Source organism: Chaetodon trifascialis, chromosome 10, assembly GCF_039877785.1.
Source record: "Chaetodon trifascialis isolate fChaTrf1 chromosome 10, fChaTrf1.hap1, whole genome shotgun sequence".
In the NCBI taxonomy this organism is placed as follows: Eukaryota; Metazoa; Chordata; class Actinopteri; order Chaetodontiformes; family Chaetodontidae; genus Chaetodon; species Chaetodon trifascialis.
The window spans coordinates 9330240-9349724 of NC_092065.1; the positions used below are offsets into that span (position 1 = coordinate 9330240).

The window sequence follows — 19485 nt, forward strand, 5'->3', positions numbered from 1 at the left end:
TGCGCCTCGTCTGCTGGTGGAGACGGTGTTTCCTGTAACCTGAGGCCTGAGCCTAGCAGGAGAACCCGTGGAGGCAGCCCTGGGGGAGGAAATGACACTTTGGTTTGAAATTGCTGCCAATCCGATGGCTGCTCTGCTCCCACACTAAATTGGCACAGGCCACGTCTGCTCTCGCTCAATTAAATGTGGACTTATTGAATTCAACCTCTGTCGTCCTTTTCAGGGACATAACCCGCCCACCAGAGGCCTGGACAAAATTAATGTTTTCTCTCAGAGCCAATTATCGTTTGCTTAAAAGGACAGTTTGCAATGACACGTGACAGAAAAGAAACTCCGAGCACTTGGTCTGTATCAGATATTGCGCTCACCGAGTGCCTTTGTTTTCTTCATGGCTTTTAAAATTCAAATACTGACTGTTCAGATTTGTACTTGAGCTCAAAGTCTAGTCTAAAGTCAAGTCTAAAGTAACACAAACAAAACAAATGGGGCAGGATGGGTGGCATAAAAAACAAGATAAAGGAAGTAAATAACGTGAACATTCGTATAACATAGCTGGGTTTGGCACTGAATTCCTGAATTCTGTGAAAATATTTTAGAAAACATATTTATTATATTGCTTATTTTACTGAAACCAATCACTAACATGAATGATACCGAGTTTATTGGGGACTAAAACCCATAGTTCAATGAGACCTGAGAGATCAAGGAATCAAGAATGAACACAACTTCTAAGTGACATCTTCTTCTACGTCGCACCTCCGTATTTGTCTCACTTTCAGCATCTGCTGATTGTCACAGTCACAGTTGTTATCTTGGTTGCATTGGCCGTTGTATTGGCCTCTGTTATCTCCACAGTCTCTCCCTGTTCATTTGAACTGTGTTATCATTAGTGCTCTCAGAAAAACTCCCTCCTCCCCCGCAGCGCTCGCTGATGGCTGCTCCAGCGAAGTGGGCCATATGGGGGCAGGGTGGAACCGGGCTAGGACATCATGTAGCCCAAGAGATGGCTGCACTGTGTTCCTTGGCCTTCATACGCAGCGCAGCTATGCTGGAGGACTTGCGGTCTGGATCAACATTGAGATCATAGCCATTGATTCCGCCGCCCATCCCAGGACCTCCAAAAAGGCTGCCCATATGTGTCTGTCCCATGTGGCTGCTCCCTGGACTGGGCACGCCCAGGAAGTCAGTAACGCCTCCAGGACCATGAGGGTGAGGCGGCATGCAGGAGGGGACGGAGTCACAAGGTACAACGCAACCCGGCACAGGAGATGCTCCACTGCTGCTCCCGATCCACGTAGGGTTCTGGATCTGGAGGAGAAGAGCAGGGATTATCAGTCAAAGCGGCTAAGGTAGATATTTTTGTAATATCAGTGTATCAAATGTCAATTTCAAAACAATGTGTCAGTGTGAAAGGGGTTGCTCGTACTGATGAACCTACAAAGCATAATGGAGCATTTAGCAGCTAAAGAGCCAGATATTTCCCCCACACGTTGGTAGAGATGAAATCAGAGCTAAAAGAGTGAATACTAGACTTGCATTCATCAAGGGGACATTAAACCAACTCCAAATGAACGATAATGTTCCTGCTTGACGCTGCCGTATGTGAAAATAAGCAAATGTTTGCGAACACATTCTCTGTATCAACTTAAAAGCAGCTGATGTGACAATGCTGTGTTCACAACTTGTTTCTGCTGCTCCCAAGTGGCCAAAAATATCAGTTATTGCAGGTTCATTAACAAACCATACGTCTTACTTAATAATTTCCACCCCTCATAACCATTTATGAGCTGATATCTCAGATAATGAGTACCTGTTCATCGTAATATTTAATGAGTGGACAACCACTGCTTTTCCTTTACCTGTGCATAGTTCTCGGGTCGAGTCAGTAGAGGCAGCTCGTAAGCAGTAGAGAAGTGTGTCCGGACCTGTTGCATCTGGCCAAAGCGCTCCCTCTTCCTCCACTTGGCTCTGCGATTTTGGAACCACACCTGAAAAGAAAACAATACATCATCAAGACACCTTAAAATACAGACCCGCCACTACCACACAGGACCTTAATATAAGTTTGAAAACCACTCTCATATCACGTGCAAGCCCAAGCACATTTTTTCCAGAGAGCGAGGCGATCCCCTCTGCTCAGCGAGACAAAATAAGAAACTGAACCACATAAAATGAAGATAGTGAGGCAAATAAATTCTGCTGCACATGAAAGTCCAGACCCAGGTTTTCTTACTTGACGTGTCTTTAAAGTGCCGTCCACACGGAGCTATTGATGTGAAAATGGTGAGTCTCCCCTGGTGCTGCACCTTTCAGCTCCTCCCTTTGATACACAGGCGTCTGCCTCCCTTCAGGCTGCCAGCGTCGACAGATCCACATCTGGGCCCGTAGCCATTCATAAATCACTCTGAGAAAGGTGTGCTCTCCCCCACATGTCAGCACAGTGGGATACAGTGGAGAATCCCTCAGTACAGTCCATGAAACAAAAGTTCAACTTTTGACCAAGAATATGCTTTTCTTCAGCCTTTATTAATAATGTGTACGAAGTATATGAAGTAGGTTCTTCTGGATAATTTCTCTTGTGAGATTGATAGACGTGCTGCTTTGCAGAACGATGTACTTTCAGTACTTGCTGACAGACCCAGTGCAGGCTACTTAGACCGCTTCTCTGTAGCTCAAGCTGAAGTCTTTGGAGAAAAATAGGACTGAAGGGTGAACGAATGGTGTGGAAGAAAGCACATTACAAGCAGCAAATCTGTCACCTGAAAGAAGTTCACTGAAATATTTCTACAACCCTGAAATTTGGGACTCAAACTGTGTTCACCGACAACAGTTTTACAAAGCGGTGAACCTCTCTCCATCCTCGCTTGTGAACGTCTGAGCCTTTCCAGGATGCCCCTTTCAAACCCAATCATGAGACGATCACCTGTTAGTGATGAAACTGTTTACCTGTGGAATGATCCAAACAGGTGTTTTTGGGGCATTTCACAGCTTTCCCAGTCTCGAGTTGCTCCTGTCCCAACTTGTTTGAAACATGTTGCAGCATCAAATTCAGAATAAGCAGATATTTCCTAAAGTAAATGACGCTGCGGAAGTAAAACATTAAATATATTGTCTTTGTACTGTTTTCAATCGAGTATATGTCCAGAAAGAATTAGCAAGTTATCACATTCTGTTTTATTGATGTTTTACACAGCGTTGCAACCTTTCTTGGTTTTGGGGTTGTACTGCGGTCTTGGTATTAACTGTCAGTGCTTTGTAATGTAGTAATCTGTTTATGTCTACTGCGCACACAATGATCTGTTGTATGTCCTGTCCGTCTATCCAGGAGGAGGTTGCTCTTTCTGAGATTTCTTCCTCTGTTTTTCCATGCTAAAGTTTTTGAGGCAAATTTGCCGTGTTGTGACTTTGAGCTATATAATGGAGATTGTCTTGGCTTGACTAGTGTAGATGAAAATAAGCAACAGTGACGTTGTTGGCCATATTAAACAGACTGGATATTGATTTCAGACATGTGACCAGCTAATATACATTCCTTGGCACAAGTCACGTCTTTTGTTTCAGTTCTGCTTGAGGTGTTACATTACTTTATGATTGGTTAAATATTAATCAGTTTTTACATGAAAATACCAAACATTTAATTGAGAATTCGCTGCTTATCCTCATTTCATCATATTTAACTGAATATATTTGGGTTGTGGACTGTTCCTCAGGCAAATCGAGGCATTTGACGGTATCAGCTTGGGTCATCAGAACTTGTGAATGGGTTTTTTTCTTCGTTTTTTTTCTTTTTTTTTTATGATGTTTCATAGAACAAACAATAATTTCATTAGTTAAGAAAATGACCTCCAGAATAATCGATAATGAGAATGATAGCTAGTTGCAATCCAAGCATGTTTTGCATGAATCATCAGTCAAATTAAAAGCAATATCTGCCTTAATGAAAATTAATTCAATTGAATAGAATTGACAAATTTAATATAACCAAATAACACAATTTAAGACATTACTGATATTAGTGAAATTCTAGCCGTTTTAAGCCTTATTACATTAATTTCATACAGTGTAATGCAGTGGTAGCCACCTCTTTTATTTCTCCACATTTCCTCCTTTCCTAAGCATGCGTCTCTGCTGTTCCCTGATATAATCAACCGTAACTTTTGCAAATTTTTTCTACAAAACTTTCTCACATCTACATGCAAGAGAATGAACAAGCAAAGGGGGGGTACTGGGAGTCTCCACATGTTTATCTGTATCTATTTGTTGATTGTCTGAATCTTGTCCTCCCAAGAGGGAAAGGGAAACGTCTTCAAAGAGAAAAGAGAGCTCGATCCTGCTTCGACACAGGGGTTTGAACTTGGATTGCGGGTTGATTCCCAGCCCAATCAGCTTGTGGTTTCCACAGTCCCTGACATGCAATTTCCCCTCAGTCAACCTCCTCAAATCCCCCCTCATGTCTCTCTCTCTCTCACCATTTCTCTCCGTCAACCTAAACACAATAGAGTTTAGTGACAAACATGAGCAACGTCACACAAAGATATGTCTTTTACAAAAGAGTGTGTGTGATATATTATCCTATGGTGAGTTTTTCTCATGGAACTGGAGGGGACTTTTATCATGACATAAGACCCTCTATAAGAACCCCGACATGCACACAGACCCATTGTTTTTCTGACTGGATAAAACAACTAGCTGGTTCATTTTTAAAAGAGAGGACCACGTATGGCCTGTGTTCCTTGCATGAAGCTGACGTAAAGAAATGTCGTCTGACTCCGACATTCCTCAGGTCAGCTGGCGAGATTAGAGGCTAGCTCACCCTTGAAAAGTGGTAAGCTGATATCTGAGGTTGTGGCTGAACTCCAGTGTCAAGGTGAGGGGTTGTTGCCCTTTGAATTAAATCATATGTTTGGAGGTGGACTCGGAGTCTATGTCCCCCCTGAGGATTTGGGGTTTATTATTGTGAAAGGTTTGTCATGTCTTTCCGTTGGTTCTTCTTTGATTATGTGAGCTCATAACATCACAGTTTTCCAAATATAATCCTCAACACTAAAGGTCCTGATTGGACTGATAAGCGTAAAGCTCGCTCGCATATTTGGAAATTTAGTTTCTGGAAAGTTTCGTTGTTTTTGAGAGATGGCGGTGCATTTGTTTTTTGCCTAATACATGAGAGGCGCAAACTGGGGCTAAGGTTAATGTAGGTGAGGTTAATGTTGTACGACTATTTCAAAGCTCCACGGTCCTTTTAAAATCTAAAGTTTTATCAGTTACCGAGCTGTCATCTTAATTGTGAGGGATCGCGATAACTCAGCTTTACTCCTCCACTCTTAATCTCTTTGTCGTACTCCCACCTCGCTGTTGAAGCTCGGCCTCTTCTCTCCCACTCCAGCCCCTCCCCCCCAACCGCCGACCCCTCTCTCCTCCCTCCTCCCTTTAAAGTCAGCGAGGGGAAGTGGGGATATTGGAAAGTGAGATGGGAGAATGTTCAAACTGGAGCTTGTTTTCATTTCATGTTTAATTTCCTGACGCCTAAGCCCTTGGCTTTCCGCAGCTAACCCCGCTGACCTCTCGGAGGCGTGCAGACGAGAGCGGCGGACCAAGCATACACATACACACACACACACAGGATGCTCACAGAAAACGCACACATTTACATACGGTATATACAGAATTCAAAGTCGACCACAAAGCAATGTGTTCTTTCAACCTGGATGCTCTCACACACTTTTTGGAACCTTTTATAAACAAGCAAACAATGTCTGAGCACATATATGCCCCTTGTCTTGGTTTCTGGGTGCTGAGTGTGTCATGTTTCACAGAGGGCTCGCTCTACGTAGCTTTGCCTTTGAACGGCAGTAGAAATGAGACCCAAGCCAAATAGTTTGGCAGGGAGATCATTCGGAGAACAGTATGAAGTCAGATGTGTCCTTTGCTGCTCCGTGTCTCTTATTCCCAAACTTTCTAAACTTAAAGTCCATTAGAAAGGAAAGCCAGTGGTGTTTTCGCACAAGCGGAATTTCAGTTAACATAAAGAATTTTCATTTTTTCTTGTAATGACCACCTGTTACACATATGAGGCACAAAAGGATGATATTTACCAACTGCAAACACTTATTCTTACTTTATCTAGCGGACATCTGCAAGGAAGGTGGCTCAGAGCTCTAAGTGCTTGGCGGCGATACAGTAATTGCTAAAGACGTTGACAGCAAAAGGCAGCTTACAGAGCCATTAAAGAGCTTTATTTATGCTCCAGAGCCAGCAGGCAGAGAGAGAGGAAGAGGGAGAGAGGGAGGGCAGAGTGCACAACTCCAAAAGCAGCTTTGAAGTCCAGCCGTCTCACCTCATCTCTGTCATCCAGGACCAGGGCGATTGATAGACTGCCTCAGCAGTCACTCACACACAGCCTCCTCCTCCATAAAAAGTAGGCAGTGCGGTGAAGTTCAAGTCTGAGGTTGAGAGCTAATTGTACTAAATAAACTAATGGCAGCAGAAGTCACAGATGTGATTATGGAAAACTGCAGGCCGACTTTATGAAGACATTCATCATCAAACTGAGGATGAAACTGTAGGACCTTGACACTGGCATCTTGGCAGAAAACATCTGCACTCTGGGATTTCAATGGCTGTTGTTTCGGAGATGAAAAGGATTCTCCGATCGCTTGCCAAGCTTCGAGTACCCCTCGGTATTCAACAATTGGATATCCCTGGACTTTGTCTTGATGGACCTTCACTTGAAATTGTAGGGTTTAGTCTTGATTGCGTGCATATTTAGGGTCTGATTTTAGAAGTATGGGTCAAACCTCACAGCGACTCAACAGAGTCTGCTGTGTGCCTGTCAGATGAGGAAGTTAATTATATTCATCTGGGGAATAGACGGGTCTGTGTGAACCTAACATGAATGTACTTATTTTACTGTACCACCACAAGGACCAGGCCAGGTTCTCTGTCCCTGACTATGTCTTGGATCACGCGTGGAAATTGAACCTGGCATCTCAAAGTGTTTTTTATATCCTTGCCAAATAGCTTTGATGGCTTTTCTTTTTTTTCCATGTGTTTTCCCTCCCTGCCTCCAGATTTGTGCCGTAGAGTAGTTTGAACGTGGTAGTGCTGGGGAGAAACCCTTGGCCTCTGACCTCTTTGCAGAGCCTGCAGCATGTAAGAGCTAAGAGCAGAGTATTCCCTTAGTCCCACCCATCCCACTCTGATCTAAAACTGGCAGGCAGAAAGAGAGACGGAGAACAATGGGCCTTGCTGTCTGCCCTTCCGAACAATCTTTGTCAACATGCCAGTCTTAACTATCCCAGCCCTCTCCGTCAGTTCTCTGAGTTTTTATTATCGTGCAAACATGGACAACTGCAGTCATACAGCACAGCTCATGGAGACTTTGCTCTCAAGAAGGACAGCGTCCATCATTTCAACCAGTTCCTCAAAATGACATATCTTTACATTCAAGTGGCAAAGCCCTCTAGAGGCTGTAGGTAGTTTTGGCAGAGGGTCAGGTGACGTTATAGTTATAGTTATAGTTATAGTTATAGTTATAGTTATAGTTATAGTTATAGTTATAGTGACAAAGTCTGCATGAGGAGAGTGGAATGGGCCAACTAAACATCAGGCTTCAACACGAGAGACCTCTGTTTGCTTCCGGTCGTTTCTAACCATGATGTCGACGCTCCCCTTACTTTAATAAAACATTCATTTTAACTCAAACTTTGTTTCCCTAAACCTAGCCAAGTTGTTTTTGAGCCTTAACCATAGCTTTGTCATATCATAAACCTGATATTTTTTTTCAACAGTGACCTGTAATGTTTTGGAAGACAGACAAACGATATCATCCTGCTGATCAGAAAACATCTGTCAAGCGTAGACAAATAACATATTTTTTTCTTTCATTTGGAGAACTTGTTAGCGCATCACTGCAGAAAGGAGTTTTTCATGCGTTATCACCCTGTCCTCACCTGCACACGAGCCTCCGTCAGGTCTGTCCTCAGTGCCAGCTGCTCGCGGGCGTAAACATCTGGGTAGTGTGTCTTCTGGAAAACCTTCTCCAGCTCCTCCAGCTGGTAGCTGGTGAATGTGGTGCGATTGCGTCTCTTCTTGCCTTTGTTGCTCTCAGCCTCGCTTTTGTCCAGAGGGCTGGACAGGTCCGAGCCCGGCCGCTCGCTGGGCCCCTTCTCACCAGGTGCCTTTAGGTTCAGGTAGCTGCTCTCCATCCCAGCAGGGTCGACACTCTGAGGCAACTCAGACTCTGTCAGGCCGCTGTTGTCTTTTCCTGCAAATGGGAGATTAAAAAGAGGCAAAAGAATGGACAGTTAATATCAGCAGTTTACTAAGTTTACCTGCTTGTACTTTACTTACAACAACTACTACTACTTAAACTGCTAGTGCTAATTTCTTCTGTGGCTCTGAAGGGAGCAAAATTGAAAAATGTCTCAGCTTTGACTTGAGACTTCAAATTTCTAACAGAAAGGCTGCATTACACACTGAGGAGTTTGAAAGAAGTTGTGTCCATGAAAGATGCTCTCCCTTTGCATTGTGGGAAACGTAGGGTCTGGGGTTTTTGGAGCTTGACCTTTGCTAGAAATAAATCAGGACATTTCTGCCTCTCCTGCATGAGTTTTGACCTTTTTTTTTTTTTTTTTTTTTTTAAGTGTCTCTTATGCACCCGTCAGCAAGTACAACACAAATCCCCTTTTAATTCTGTGATGTGGATTGACAGTACGGCTCAAAAACCTCGTAAAAAAATACTGCAGATTTTAAAGTTTAGATGTTACACTGTGGTTCTAATGAAAAACATTTGAGCAATTTTGGTTTCGGTTAAAGTGTGCCGTTCTTCCGATTTTCATCTGAAGCATGAAAAATCAAAGAAACCTTCACAATTTACTTAAGTGTGGCTTTATATATAATACAAATCATATTCTGACTGTAATAATATTATTTTCAAACAAGCTATTGCAACCAACTCTCTGACCATTTTAGAGCTGAAAAAAGAACGCCACATGTTGTCAATAACTCTCCTAAAATTATTGTTGCTACTCTATAATTAGAATACTCAGCAGCGCAATACTTTCTTTAAAATGTGGCTGAATGAAACCGTGGTGCCTCACATCCACTCAGCAAGCGTGTCTGCTCATCATCACGTTAAAACATCCACACGGAATGACATTTACTTTAAGCTTACATCACCTCTGTAATGTTTTATTTTAAGGTTCAAAGGCCTCATCTGTGTGCAGCTACAAGTTGCAGAGAAGAAACGTCGTTCTCTGTTTGAAAGGTATGTCACTACACATTGGCGTGACCTGTGACACAACCCTTGAAGCAGTCTCCCTCACATCTCTCAATCACGCCACCCGAAACCCGAGCCACGCAAAGTCCCGCTCCATCTCGAGCCGTGTATGGTGGGCCTTGTGTACTGGGGCGACCACGCTTACCCCTGCGGCCTTGCCCCTGAAATATAAACAACATTGTGTTTGTCACCTTCAATTTCGAGAGCGTCCACTTTGTGACAGATCTCGCTCTGTTCCTGTCAGCGCTTGCTAGCTTTTTTTGTTCGCTTTTAGGAGATGAAGAAAGCTGTCCCTTCTCCTTCAATAAACAAACAGCTGTGTGAATAAATAAGCTGAAGGGCTCTGGTTGCAGGCCAGCAGGAACAGCGTACTCTGTCAGCCTTTCTGTTTGCCTTTCCTACGAATGGGCACGGGGAGCGCCCTGTCTTAACTGTATTGGTCTCAGAGCAGCTCATAATGGTCTCCTCGACATAAACACACTCGTACGTCTTGTGCAACACCACCATTACTTTAGTCCAACAACATTTGTCATTAAGCTGGATCAAGTTTAGGATGATTAACCTAATAGTTATGTGCTTATGTGTGCGCATTTTACTCTGTCACTTTGCATTTTTGCCATGAGTAATGTCAGTAATGGACTCCTGTCTTTCTCAGAAACCCAGAGCAATGAGGGAAAGAGAGTTGACACCTTGTGGCACTGGTGACTCTCTGAGCCAAGCGTTTTAGTGGTTAGTAAGATGACTGAATAGTTTTAGAGTGATGAAGCTAGGCGGTGGCTGTCTGCAACATGCATGTTTGTTTTCATGGATTAGTACGCCTTTGGCGAGTGTGTCCCACAGTGAGATGTCAATAGTCATCCTCTCGATACTGGAGCAGCCCTCCCCTGCTCTCTGGCTCAGATTTGCCCCGACAGAGACACTAATGGAACAACACAGCTCACCCAGCTGGAGTTCATGACCTCATATCGCTGTGGCCCACCTGTCAGACCCTCTTACAGTCTCCACGCAGGCAGATGTTCTGACATCACCAGCCCCTGCGCTGGCCTCTAATGCTAAAGCACTGTGCAATATTTTCATTCTACCCCTGGGCAAGAGCATGGCTGCAATGTTATGAAGGAAGACGGGTCAACTCCAGGTTCCTGCTTGGTATTTGCATCTGTGAGAGAAAATGCAATTATGCCCCTGAGCAAGGCATATATCCTGTACAGCAAAGGGTGCAGCTGGGCGCACAGATGAGGGGATGGGATGATGCAGGGATAGTGGGTGGAAATGTTTAATGTTCTCAGTCTTATACAGACCTATATCAACAATATTTACACTGGAATCTGCACCAATTACAACGTTTCTGCCTTAGAGGTCCAGAGTGTTGTTTAGGGGGATCAGTGGGCAGAAATGTCACATGATATTCATAATTATGTGTTCATTAGTGTATAGCCTGAAAATAAGAATCATTGTTTTTGTTGGCGTAGAATGATCTCTGTATATATACAGAGGGAGTGGGTCCTCTTCCACAGAGTCTGCTATGTTGCACCACCATGTTTCGACAGTAGCCCAGAATGGACAAACCAAACACTGGCTCTAAAAAGCGACTCTCACTTTTTAAGTTTCAAGTGAAGGCCATCGTAACTTCTCCTACGAGCTTGAAAAGGGAGGGTGAGGTGGCAGGTATTCAGTTCAGTTGCTTGCAATCTGCAACCTCACCACTAGATGTAAATCCTACACACTGGACATTTAAAGGAAGAATATTTTAGGAAATACACTCATTTGCCTCCTTACCCAGAGTTAAATGAGAAGATTAATACTACTCTTATGTGTGTATGGCAAATTTGAAGCTTAGCTTAGTATGAAGATTAGTGAAAATGGGGAAATTGCTAGCCTGGATCTGTCCAAAGGTAAAAAAAAAAAAAAAAAAAAAAAATAGTTTGTTTGTTCTGTGCAAGATAGAAATCAATAAAGTACAATGATGACAATTCCAATTTTATAGAGGATAACTGTTTCTGGACCAGAATCAGTCACCAGACAACCAGCAGAAACTCCAGATAGTTACTGGTCATGATGTAGAAATAGTTTGGCATGTAACCTCCAGTAAAATGGCACTTGGTTTAGTTACATTTCATTGTTTGTACAGGTTAAATACGTGGTAATTAGTAAGCTTTAGAGCTCCTGGCAGAGCTGGACAGAGCTAGGCTAGCTGTTTCCCCCTGTATCCAGACTGTGTTAAGTTAAGCTAACCAGCTAACATTTCCTTTACAGTTCTCAGCCATCCACAGACTTATATCACCACAATTTACACTAGAATCTATGCTAGTCAACATCTTTCTCTTTGTAGTGCTCCAAACTCATCTCTTTTCTCGTCACGCTAACCACACACAGTCTTTGCCACGAACGTCTCTCAGTGTTCCCGCATGCTGATCTGTCTTTTCTGCACGCTGTTCTGGAGAACACAGACATCACGCACTGCTTTCCTTTGAGAGCCAAGATTCCACTGCGCTCTAGTTTTTTTGGCATTTGGAGGAATGTGTTTTTGGCTGTTGCCCTCATTTCAGCATTCATCAACGTATATCCATATAAATGCACCAAATATCACCGGCTGATCCTGCAATTTGCCAGAGTTGCTCTGTGACAAGCTGCAGACCTCTTCAGTTAGCCGAGGTCAGATGTTTACTAGGGTCAGCAATTTAATCACTGCTGAAAACAGAGAGAAAACATCAAAGTGTAATTTAACTGGTTGTAAAGCAACAGGGCACCCTCTCAGTTTTTATGGAATGGGATGGGGAGGGTCAAGTGAAGCCAAATAAAAGAAACACTATAAATTAGTAACCTGGGGAAGGGTTAATGACCAAACACTAAATAGAGAAGGGAATGCTTTTAAACAGAGTGCTCTAAGTTGTTCTCTCAGAACACTCAAAGCTGACAGCAATCTGCCACAATGGCTCTCCACTTATCACACCTTATGTGGACCAAATGAAGTCGAATATTCCATTGGCTTTGGTGACTATTAATTTTACATTCATTGCTGGTTCGCAGACATGCTTTGGGCTACATTATTTTTCCTGCAGCACAGTCTTAAGACCTGATGTTGACTGTTGTTTCCTCAGTGGAAGGGAGGCTCCCAGATGTTCCTGAGGAGAGATCTATGCCAGCGGCTCATGCAGGAATGCAGATTCCCTGGGAAACCAAAAAAAATCTCTCTGCTCAGCCTCAGCTCCTGATAAATTGACACGATCATGACCTCACTACTGTCATAATGCTTTGGGTTGTGGCTGTCACTGTCTCGTATCAAAGAGAAAAAAAAATTGTTTGGGATTTTATGGGGTTTTTGTTGAGGAGGGAGGCAGTTAATAGCGGAGGAAGATTTCTACTAAAGATGATAAAAAAAAGTATTTTCGTAAAACCTGTCATTTTAAAAGGAGAGCTTTGAAGTATCTGTAGTAAAATGCATGTGGCAAAAATAAAAGTACATGTTCCACCTAATGTTGTCATATATCAGTGCAGAGAAACAGTCCAATGCAATAACCTCTCAGAGTCCAGCTGAAAAAGATTTGTTCGCTAATCCTTTTAATGCTCCGCTTGTGTTTCGTATCATCATTGATACAAGTGAGTTTGAGTTTGGTGATAAATATGGAGTAAAAAGAAGAGCATCAAATGACAAGGAATTAAAGAGAGAGGAACTGAAATTAGATGTGTTTCTAAACGATGTAATCAATCATCTGTTAGCCTGTCCCTCGTTTAATGGTCCAGAACTCATTTCTCTATCACAAAATACTGTCATCGCATTTTTACACTGTGTTTTTGCCTCATTGCAACCATAGAGCAGCATAAAAAACGTTTGTGGCACAGGCAACGTCACTCGATGACGATTTGGATTACTTTCCACCCCTCGCTTTTATATTAAAAAAATATATCAACCCAGCAAAATGAGCTGTGTCTCTCTGCTGAAAGCAAGCTGAGAAAGAGAAAAAAGAGCTGTTAATCGTAGACCCAAAAGTGATCATCATACTTGTGCTTTGCCCAGTAGTTTCCATCATTAGTCTGTCACAGTTGGCTTTCTTGAATTTGCATATTGTGGCTTGTCAGGCAATAAGCCTCTATCCCTTTTTGACCATGCTATAGTACTGCAAGGCCAAATGTTTGCCTTATTCAAGAAGCTGATTGTCCATTGATAAGAATGGAGGAAGTAAAGACACAGCGGCAGCTCAGAGCCCAGGTCAAAATGTGCACCAGCTGTTTAAAGTTTCCAAATCTTTCCTTTAATCTGGCCTGCTTGCTGGTCTCAGGTAGGCGATGGGGAGTTTCTTTCCCCCCTGCAAGGGAGGTGGCTGCAAGTAAAGGCCAAAGCAAGCTGTGTTAGCGGCACAACAGATATGCAGGAACACATACGAGCTGAAAAAAACGAATTTTGAGTGGGGAGAAGGGGATCCTTTCATCACACTCATCAAACACAACGCTCAGAGTCCAACGATTTGTCTTTTAAGTCAATGGCAGGCAGATTGCTGCTTTTTGTGCTTCTGAGACACACATTTATATAGGCCATTACATTTTAACGAGTCAGTAATCCATCCTGTCAAGCATTCTCATTATATATTCAAATTTATTCTGGTTTGCAGACACATGCCGGCACGATCACAGGTGTCTGACATATCTGACATTTGCTTATTGTTAACGTCGGCACAATGTGTTAGTCATCAGCACATGCATATCCTGTGACATCACTTCCCCGAGCCTTTTAACATGTACTTAGAGTGCTATATTTTGACAGGATGCTTTTAAAACGTTGCCAGGACTTTTCTGGGGTCTTGTTTTGGTTTTCGTACGCCCAGGAAAAATGTTTTACATATCACAGGATGCTTCGATCTCCCGCTGAAGGGACAAGGGGTTGTCTGAATGTACAAAGATTGACAAAGCTGTATCTTATAAATGTGCAATTTGTTCTAAACTGTTATTTTATGAAAAGGCAAAGAGGGTGAGGCACAAATGGCCTTTAGTGAGTACCAGTGTTCACACAAACACTACAGCGCAATGCAGAACTCAACCTCAGTATCGACCACAGGCCTATAAACACAATGATTTTTGCTTTTCAGATTTAGCCTTGGCTCCACTTTCATTCTCTCAGATTTTATAGAGAAAGTTTGATAACATTTTCATCATAAGTTAGTGTCTACAAAACTTTGCGGTCTCTCTATTGCAGCAATCAATTTGTATCAAGGATAAAGACTGCGAATTAAAATTATGAAGCAAAAAATACATAATGCATCACAGAGCCATAGTTAAGTGAAATATGTGCATGTAAAAGTCACCCGCACACGTGATGCGGCTTTCCCAGAAACGCTCTCAAATCATTACCCAATCTCAATGTCCATATCTGACTCATTGCTTATTTGTACAAGGTATTGTTGAGACGGGGTTATGTAAACCCGTCCCACTTCTGTCATTTCAGGGACTCTCTGTAGCTTTGGAGATCTGATGTTTTGGGAGTATGAATAATAACTATAGGAGCCAGTAATGCACATCTGCCTTAGATTAATGTGGACCTCTCCTGCAGTGCTGACCTGCATTCCTCAGCTCTAGATCAGCTCTGGGGGTTTTATTTCATTCATCGCCATGTGAGCAGGTAGACGGCTCCATCCTTGTCCTCGCTGTGGGACAGTCTCGCTGATTAACGTGCACTCAAGGAAAAGAACCCGCCAGCCTGAGCCACTACTGTGCACATGTTCAGTCACTGTTCCAGGGACACTGTTGTAGTTTTAATGAACATCTTTTAAAAATCTGGTTGGGACTAAATGTGATTTTTCGTCCATGCATCACAGCATAAACCTTGCAAAACCCCCATTCAGTGATTAGAGACATTAAACCATAAAAAAAATAATTTTTACGCTTTTTTTATTGCAGCTAAATCATACTCAGTGGCATGAGGATGAATAAAATGTAAAGAAATAATTTGACAAAACATTTGGAAGTGTGCTGAATTAAAAGTGTGAAAATGAGGTGTGAATAATATGCAGCCAAAAATGTTTCCCATTAATTCAGTAAATCCTCATCTTATCGTTCGCTTCTCTAATCTTCATGTGCTATTAAATCTAAATATTACTATTTGAGTAATTTTTATCATACATCTACAATGTTTTTCTGCTTTTTTGTGTGTGTTTTGGTGCAGCCAAACACTGTTTCGCATGTAACATCCTCAGAATGACAGATGCTAAATGTTGGGTTGCCATGTAAACAGTATTACAGTTGGAGCTGAGGTTGCCACACAGAAAACTCCCTTCGGGTATGAGATGACTTTTGATGGAGATAAAGCATCAGCATTGAGCAATATATCTCCCATTGAGGACCACACATAAGAGCACAAGCCTGTTGACGCCTGAGGCTTTGGCAAGACCCCAGATTATCCTCCCCAGAGCCACGATGCCTTCATCTGGCTGCAACATTTTCAATAATAACATCGCAGGGCTCTCCTCAAGGGAGGCACGTTGCATTTAATGATGGTGTTTAAATGGTTCTGTCAATGCACTTGCCAAATCAATTCACTTCAGTAGAGGGGCGCTCAAATCTGTTTGGAGGCTTTGCTCTCAACCTCGAGAAAAAGTGACAGTGCAGCTTAGAATAAAGAGTGACTTCAGTTGTTTCTCAGGAAAACAGATTACTTTGCACTTTATGGATGTATTTTGGCAAAGTTTAGTTCTGGCTACTGCAAAGAAATGTGTTATAAAGCAGGCTTAGTTATAATTGGTCCCACTGAGCAGAATTAGGGCAGTTGGATTTTATTTGTTACACCTAATACTTACATTTACTGACATACTACAATCATGCACTTAGTGTTTTTAAATTATCCAGTGTTAAGTCTCTGTTTTCTGACCTGCATTTCCCCACTGATCTATTTTCAAGCGTGACAGGCCGAGTAAAACGTCGGCTGCTGGCCTGTTTAAAGGTTGGATCACTGCACAAGTTTCGATCCACATCAAATTTCAGTCATGATCACAGCAGATGTTTTCTTCTGTAACATCCGCATCATGATAAACATCTGGATCTGAAACATATAGGCGCCGGCGAGTCTATGCGTTGATAACTCACCAAAATAAAGCTTTTGTAATGTAGTTTTTAAACTAGTCTATAACATATTATACAAATATCATATGCATATATTATGCAAAGCTAATTGTAAGCATAATTGATACGTTTTAAGCCTATCGGCCCGTTCTTGTGACCCCACTGTCACACAGAATAGGTTGAGCCCATTTCTTCTGCTCATTGAGACGCTTTTCTCTTTTTATTTTAAACGCGCGCGTCTCATAAAAGGGACAGTAAAATGGATGTTTTCGCTCAATGGTACATGTGTAGTGCAACGAATAGTCGGAAGACTCTGTGAAGCTGTAAAGCTTTCTTTTAAAATGGATTTTATTTGTCAGGACGTCCAAGCAGTCTCTAAATATTTAAAGTGGCCACTGACTGTTGTGTTGTAATCTACAACTTGTGAAATCTGGGCCCGGAACTGGAGCGACTCCATTAAATACAAGAATATACTCTATAACTGTGGAACAGCACCGCCAGTCGTCATCAGGTATTTGTCTTTAAAGAATCACCTGTGCTAAAAATAACAATTGCAATAAAAATGAAGGAGCACGTGATAGAAATGGCCTTTAAAATAGTCCAATTGAAATGTAACTTTTGTCATTTTGACGCACGGATTTTGCCGTCTGTGCGTTTGTGCGCGCGCGTGTCCTGCTGACTTGTACAACGTGGTTCATAATTTAAAATTTGAAATAGCTCGTGACATTTGTAAGTGGTGAAGACTTTTTACTGTATGTAGACAATAACAGGCTGCAGCTGTGGGAGAGTGAGATCAGCGGCAGTGATGCTGCGGCTTCACCGAGAATCAGATGATAAACTGAAAGAAGGAATGGAAAACTTGTGACTCTCGATCTGTGCAAATCACAAGGTCAAAACACGTAAAAGGCCAAGCATCCATTCAAATGTTTTGAATGACCTCTTCACCTCTCAGTATAGGCACACGCACGCCTTATAAAGGAGATAATTTGCCATAATGCTTCAATAGCTCACCTCATCCGTGCAAGCTTACGGGCCAGGAAATCCTAATTTCCGTGAATATATTTCAAATTCATTCAGGGTTGGATTTGTCCATTAATCAGTCAGTCAGTAGCCTCTCCGTATAGGCACCTATTCGATGCAGCTATTTTCTGAATTTCTGAAGGTCTTGAGGGTTTTATGGTATGCGATTTAAGTTCTCCTCCCTATGATACACAAAAGTAAAATTTTCAGACAGCTTGTTTTTCTCGCCATAGCGCACAGTTTCCCACATCAGTTTGATAGGAAACCACGTTATTACATTTAATATGAATCTATTCTATAAACACAGGCATCAACGTTCAGTTAAAAAAAAAAAAAAAAAAAAAAAAAAAATGGGTGTCTGATGGGAGTCCTGGTGGGTTCACCCTCTCGTCCTCTCTGCTCTTCCCTAACAGATTACTGACTTTCAGATGCTGTATTACACACAGCATACACGTTTCTCTTATTGTTTGCAAATGTGCCCTCCTGTCATGCATCTCAGTTCAACTCCAGGCCGATATGCTGCGTCATATAGTGAGACTTCTCTGCCTCTCTTTTGCGCACTCACCATAGCAGGGAATGAGCGTCCCGTTGAGTCCGCTGTCCGGGTGCAGCTTGCTGCCTTCGGGCGGAGTTTTGCAGGTCGGTCGCTGCATGAAGAGCTGATACTTGCTGAAGGTGCCCTCCTCAGCGCCATCCAATGACTGGCACTCCGGCTGGAAAGGACTCCGGGACTTCTCTCCGTAAGGCGGCCCTTTCCCCGGAATGAACGTGGGGCTGTATTTGGTTTCAGTGGTCGGGAAAGTCCTGAACGGGTTCGCCTGGTGATCCCTACCTTGCGCAGTAGACGTGCTATAATATGAATCCATCGATGTCATATCGCAGTATGAGACGCACGCTGCGTTCATACCTAAAAAGTTAAATTAAAAAAAATCCACTCGGTTCTTCTTTCCCTCCCCTTCGCTATAGACAGCCGATATTCTCCCCAAATTCTCATGCACCGACAAACTCACACTGACGCGCTCATGCACGCACACACTCACACTACCGCATCTGGGACTGGTTAAAAAATGAATCAGATGTTTTCCAGAGACTGCAGACTGAACAAATGCTAAAAGCCCCCTGAAGGTTTGTCGGGGTAAAGAGAAATGCCTTGCTCAAGCTGATGCCGCCTCAGTAGCCTACAATGTATCTGACACACACACACGCACGCACACGCATGCACAGAGCACTCCGACCTTCAGGCTCCACACACATCTGAAGTGGGCTGCAGGCCCACACCGAGCTTCACTCTGCGCTATTATGCAGCCAGAAATGGGAGGTCAAGCTCAGAAGGGGGGAAGCTTTTTTGGTAAACACGCGGGAGACACAACACATGACATTAATGTAATTAGAGGATGAATATAACCGCTTTGATTCCTGCAGTTACATGGCTGAAGACCGTAACCTCTGACTTTCCCTCATATCAAACTTTAAAGCAATAAAAACGCGTTGTTTACATCTATCAGAGGAGCCACTCTTGGTTATTAATGGGCGTTTGTGGAAAATCAAACGTGTACTATCTCCTCCTCTGTCTCGTGCATACAGAAAGAGGATCCTAAATCACTGGATCAAGCCAAGAATTTAGTCCAATAACAGCTCCTAAAATCCCCCGATGTTAAGCTTAAATATTACATAAATATTTACTTTGCGCATTTGTTTTACAGACCTATATTAAACCAAACAACATTAGCCGTTTGACCATAACCTTATGTGCGGAGTCAGAGGCTGTCATTTCGGATATATCCACTTATACTGATGGGGAATTAGAGCCCATCATTGCAAAAACACTTTCAGCCCTGCTATTTGAAAATTGGCTACTTGTTAATATTAAATTAATTCTAAACCAATAAGCCTATGATGCACTTGGCGTTCTGCGCTATGACGACGCTGCGCCAGCAGTTTGCCTTTTCTTGGCTAGAAAAATCGGTTAAAGCGTGTTTTAAGGACAGGACATTGGCATTTATGTCTGTCGGTAGTCAAATGTGGTAAACTGCCTCAAATCACGTCCTCCTTTTTCCCCCCTTGAAAACATTATCCGGGTTTGTACGTAATGACAACATCAATTAGCATAAATTAGGAAAATATATCATATTAAATCTGGT

At 42.6% G+C, this 19485-nt stretch overlaps 1 protein-coding gene across 1 annotated transcript; it reads right to left on the reverse strand.

Annotated features, from left to right (window-relative positions):
- Positions 1-747: 747 nt before the first annotated feature.
- Positions 748-18249, reverse strand: LOC139337403 (homeobox protein aristaless-like 4). The gene is made up of 4 exons (XM_070971948.1): positions 17910-18249; positions 7950-8263; positions 1860-1988; positions 748-1308 (listed from the first exon to the last, which is right to left on the reverse strand). The coding sequence occupies exons 1-4, from the start codon at positions 18247-18249 to the stop codon at positions 988-990; spliced, it is 1104 nt and encodes a 367-aa protein (XP_070828049.1). The 3' UTR covers positions 748-987.
- Positions 18250-19485: the final 1236 nt, after the last annotated feature.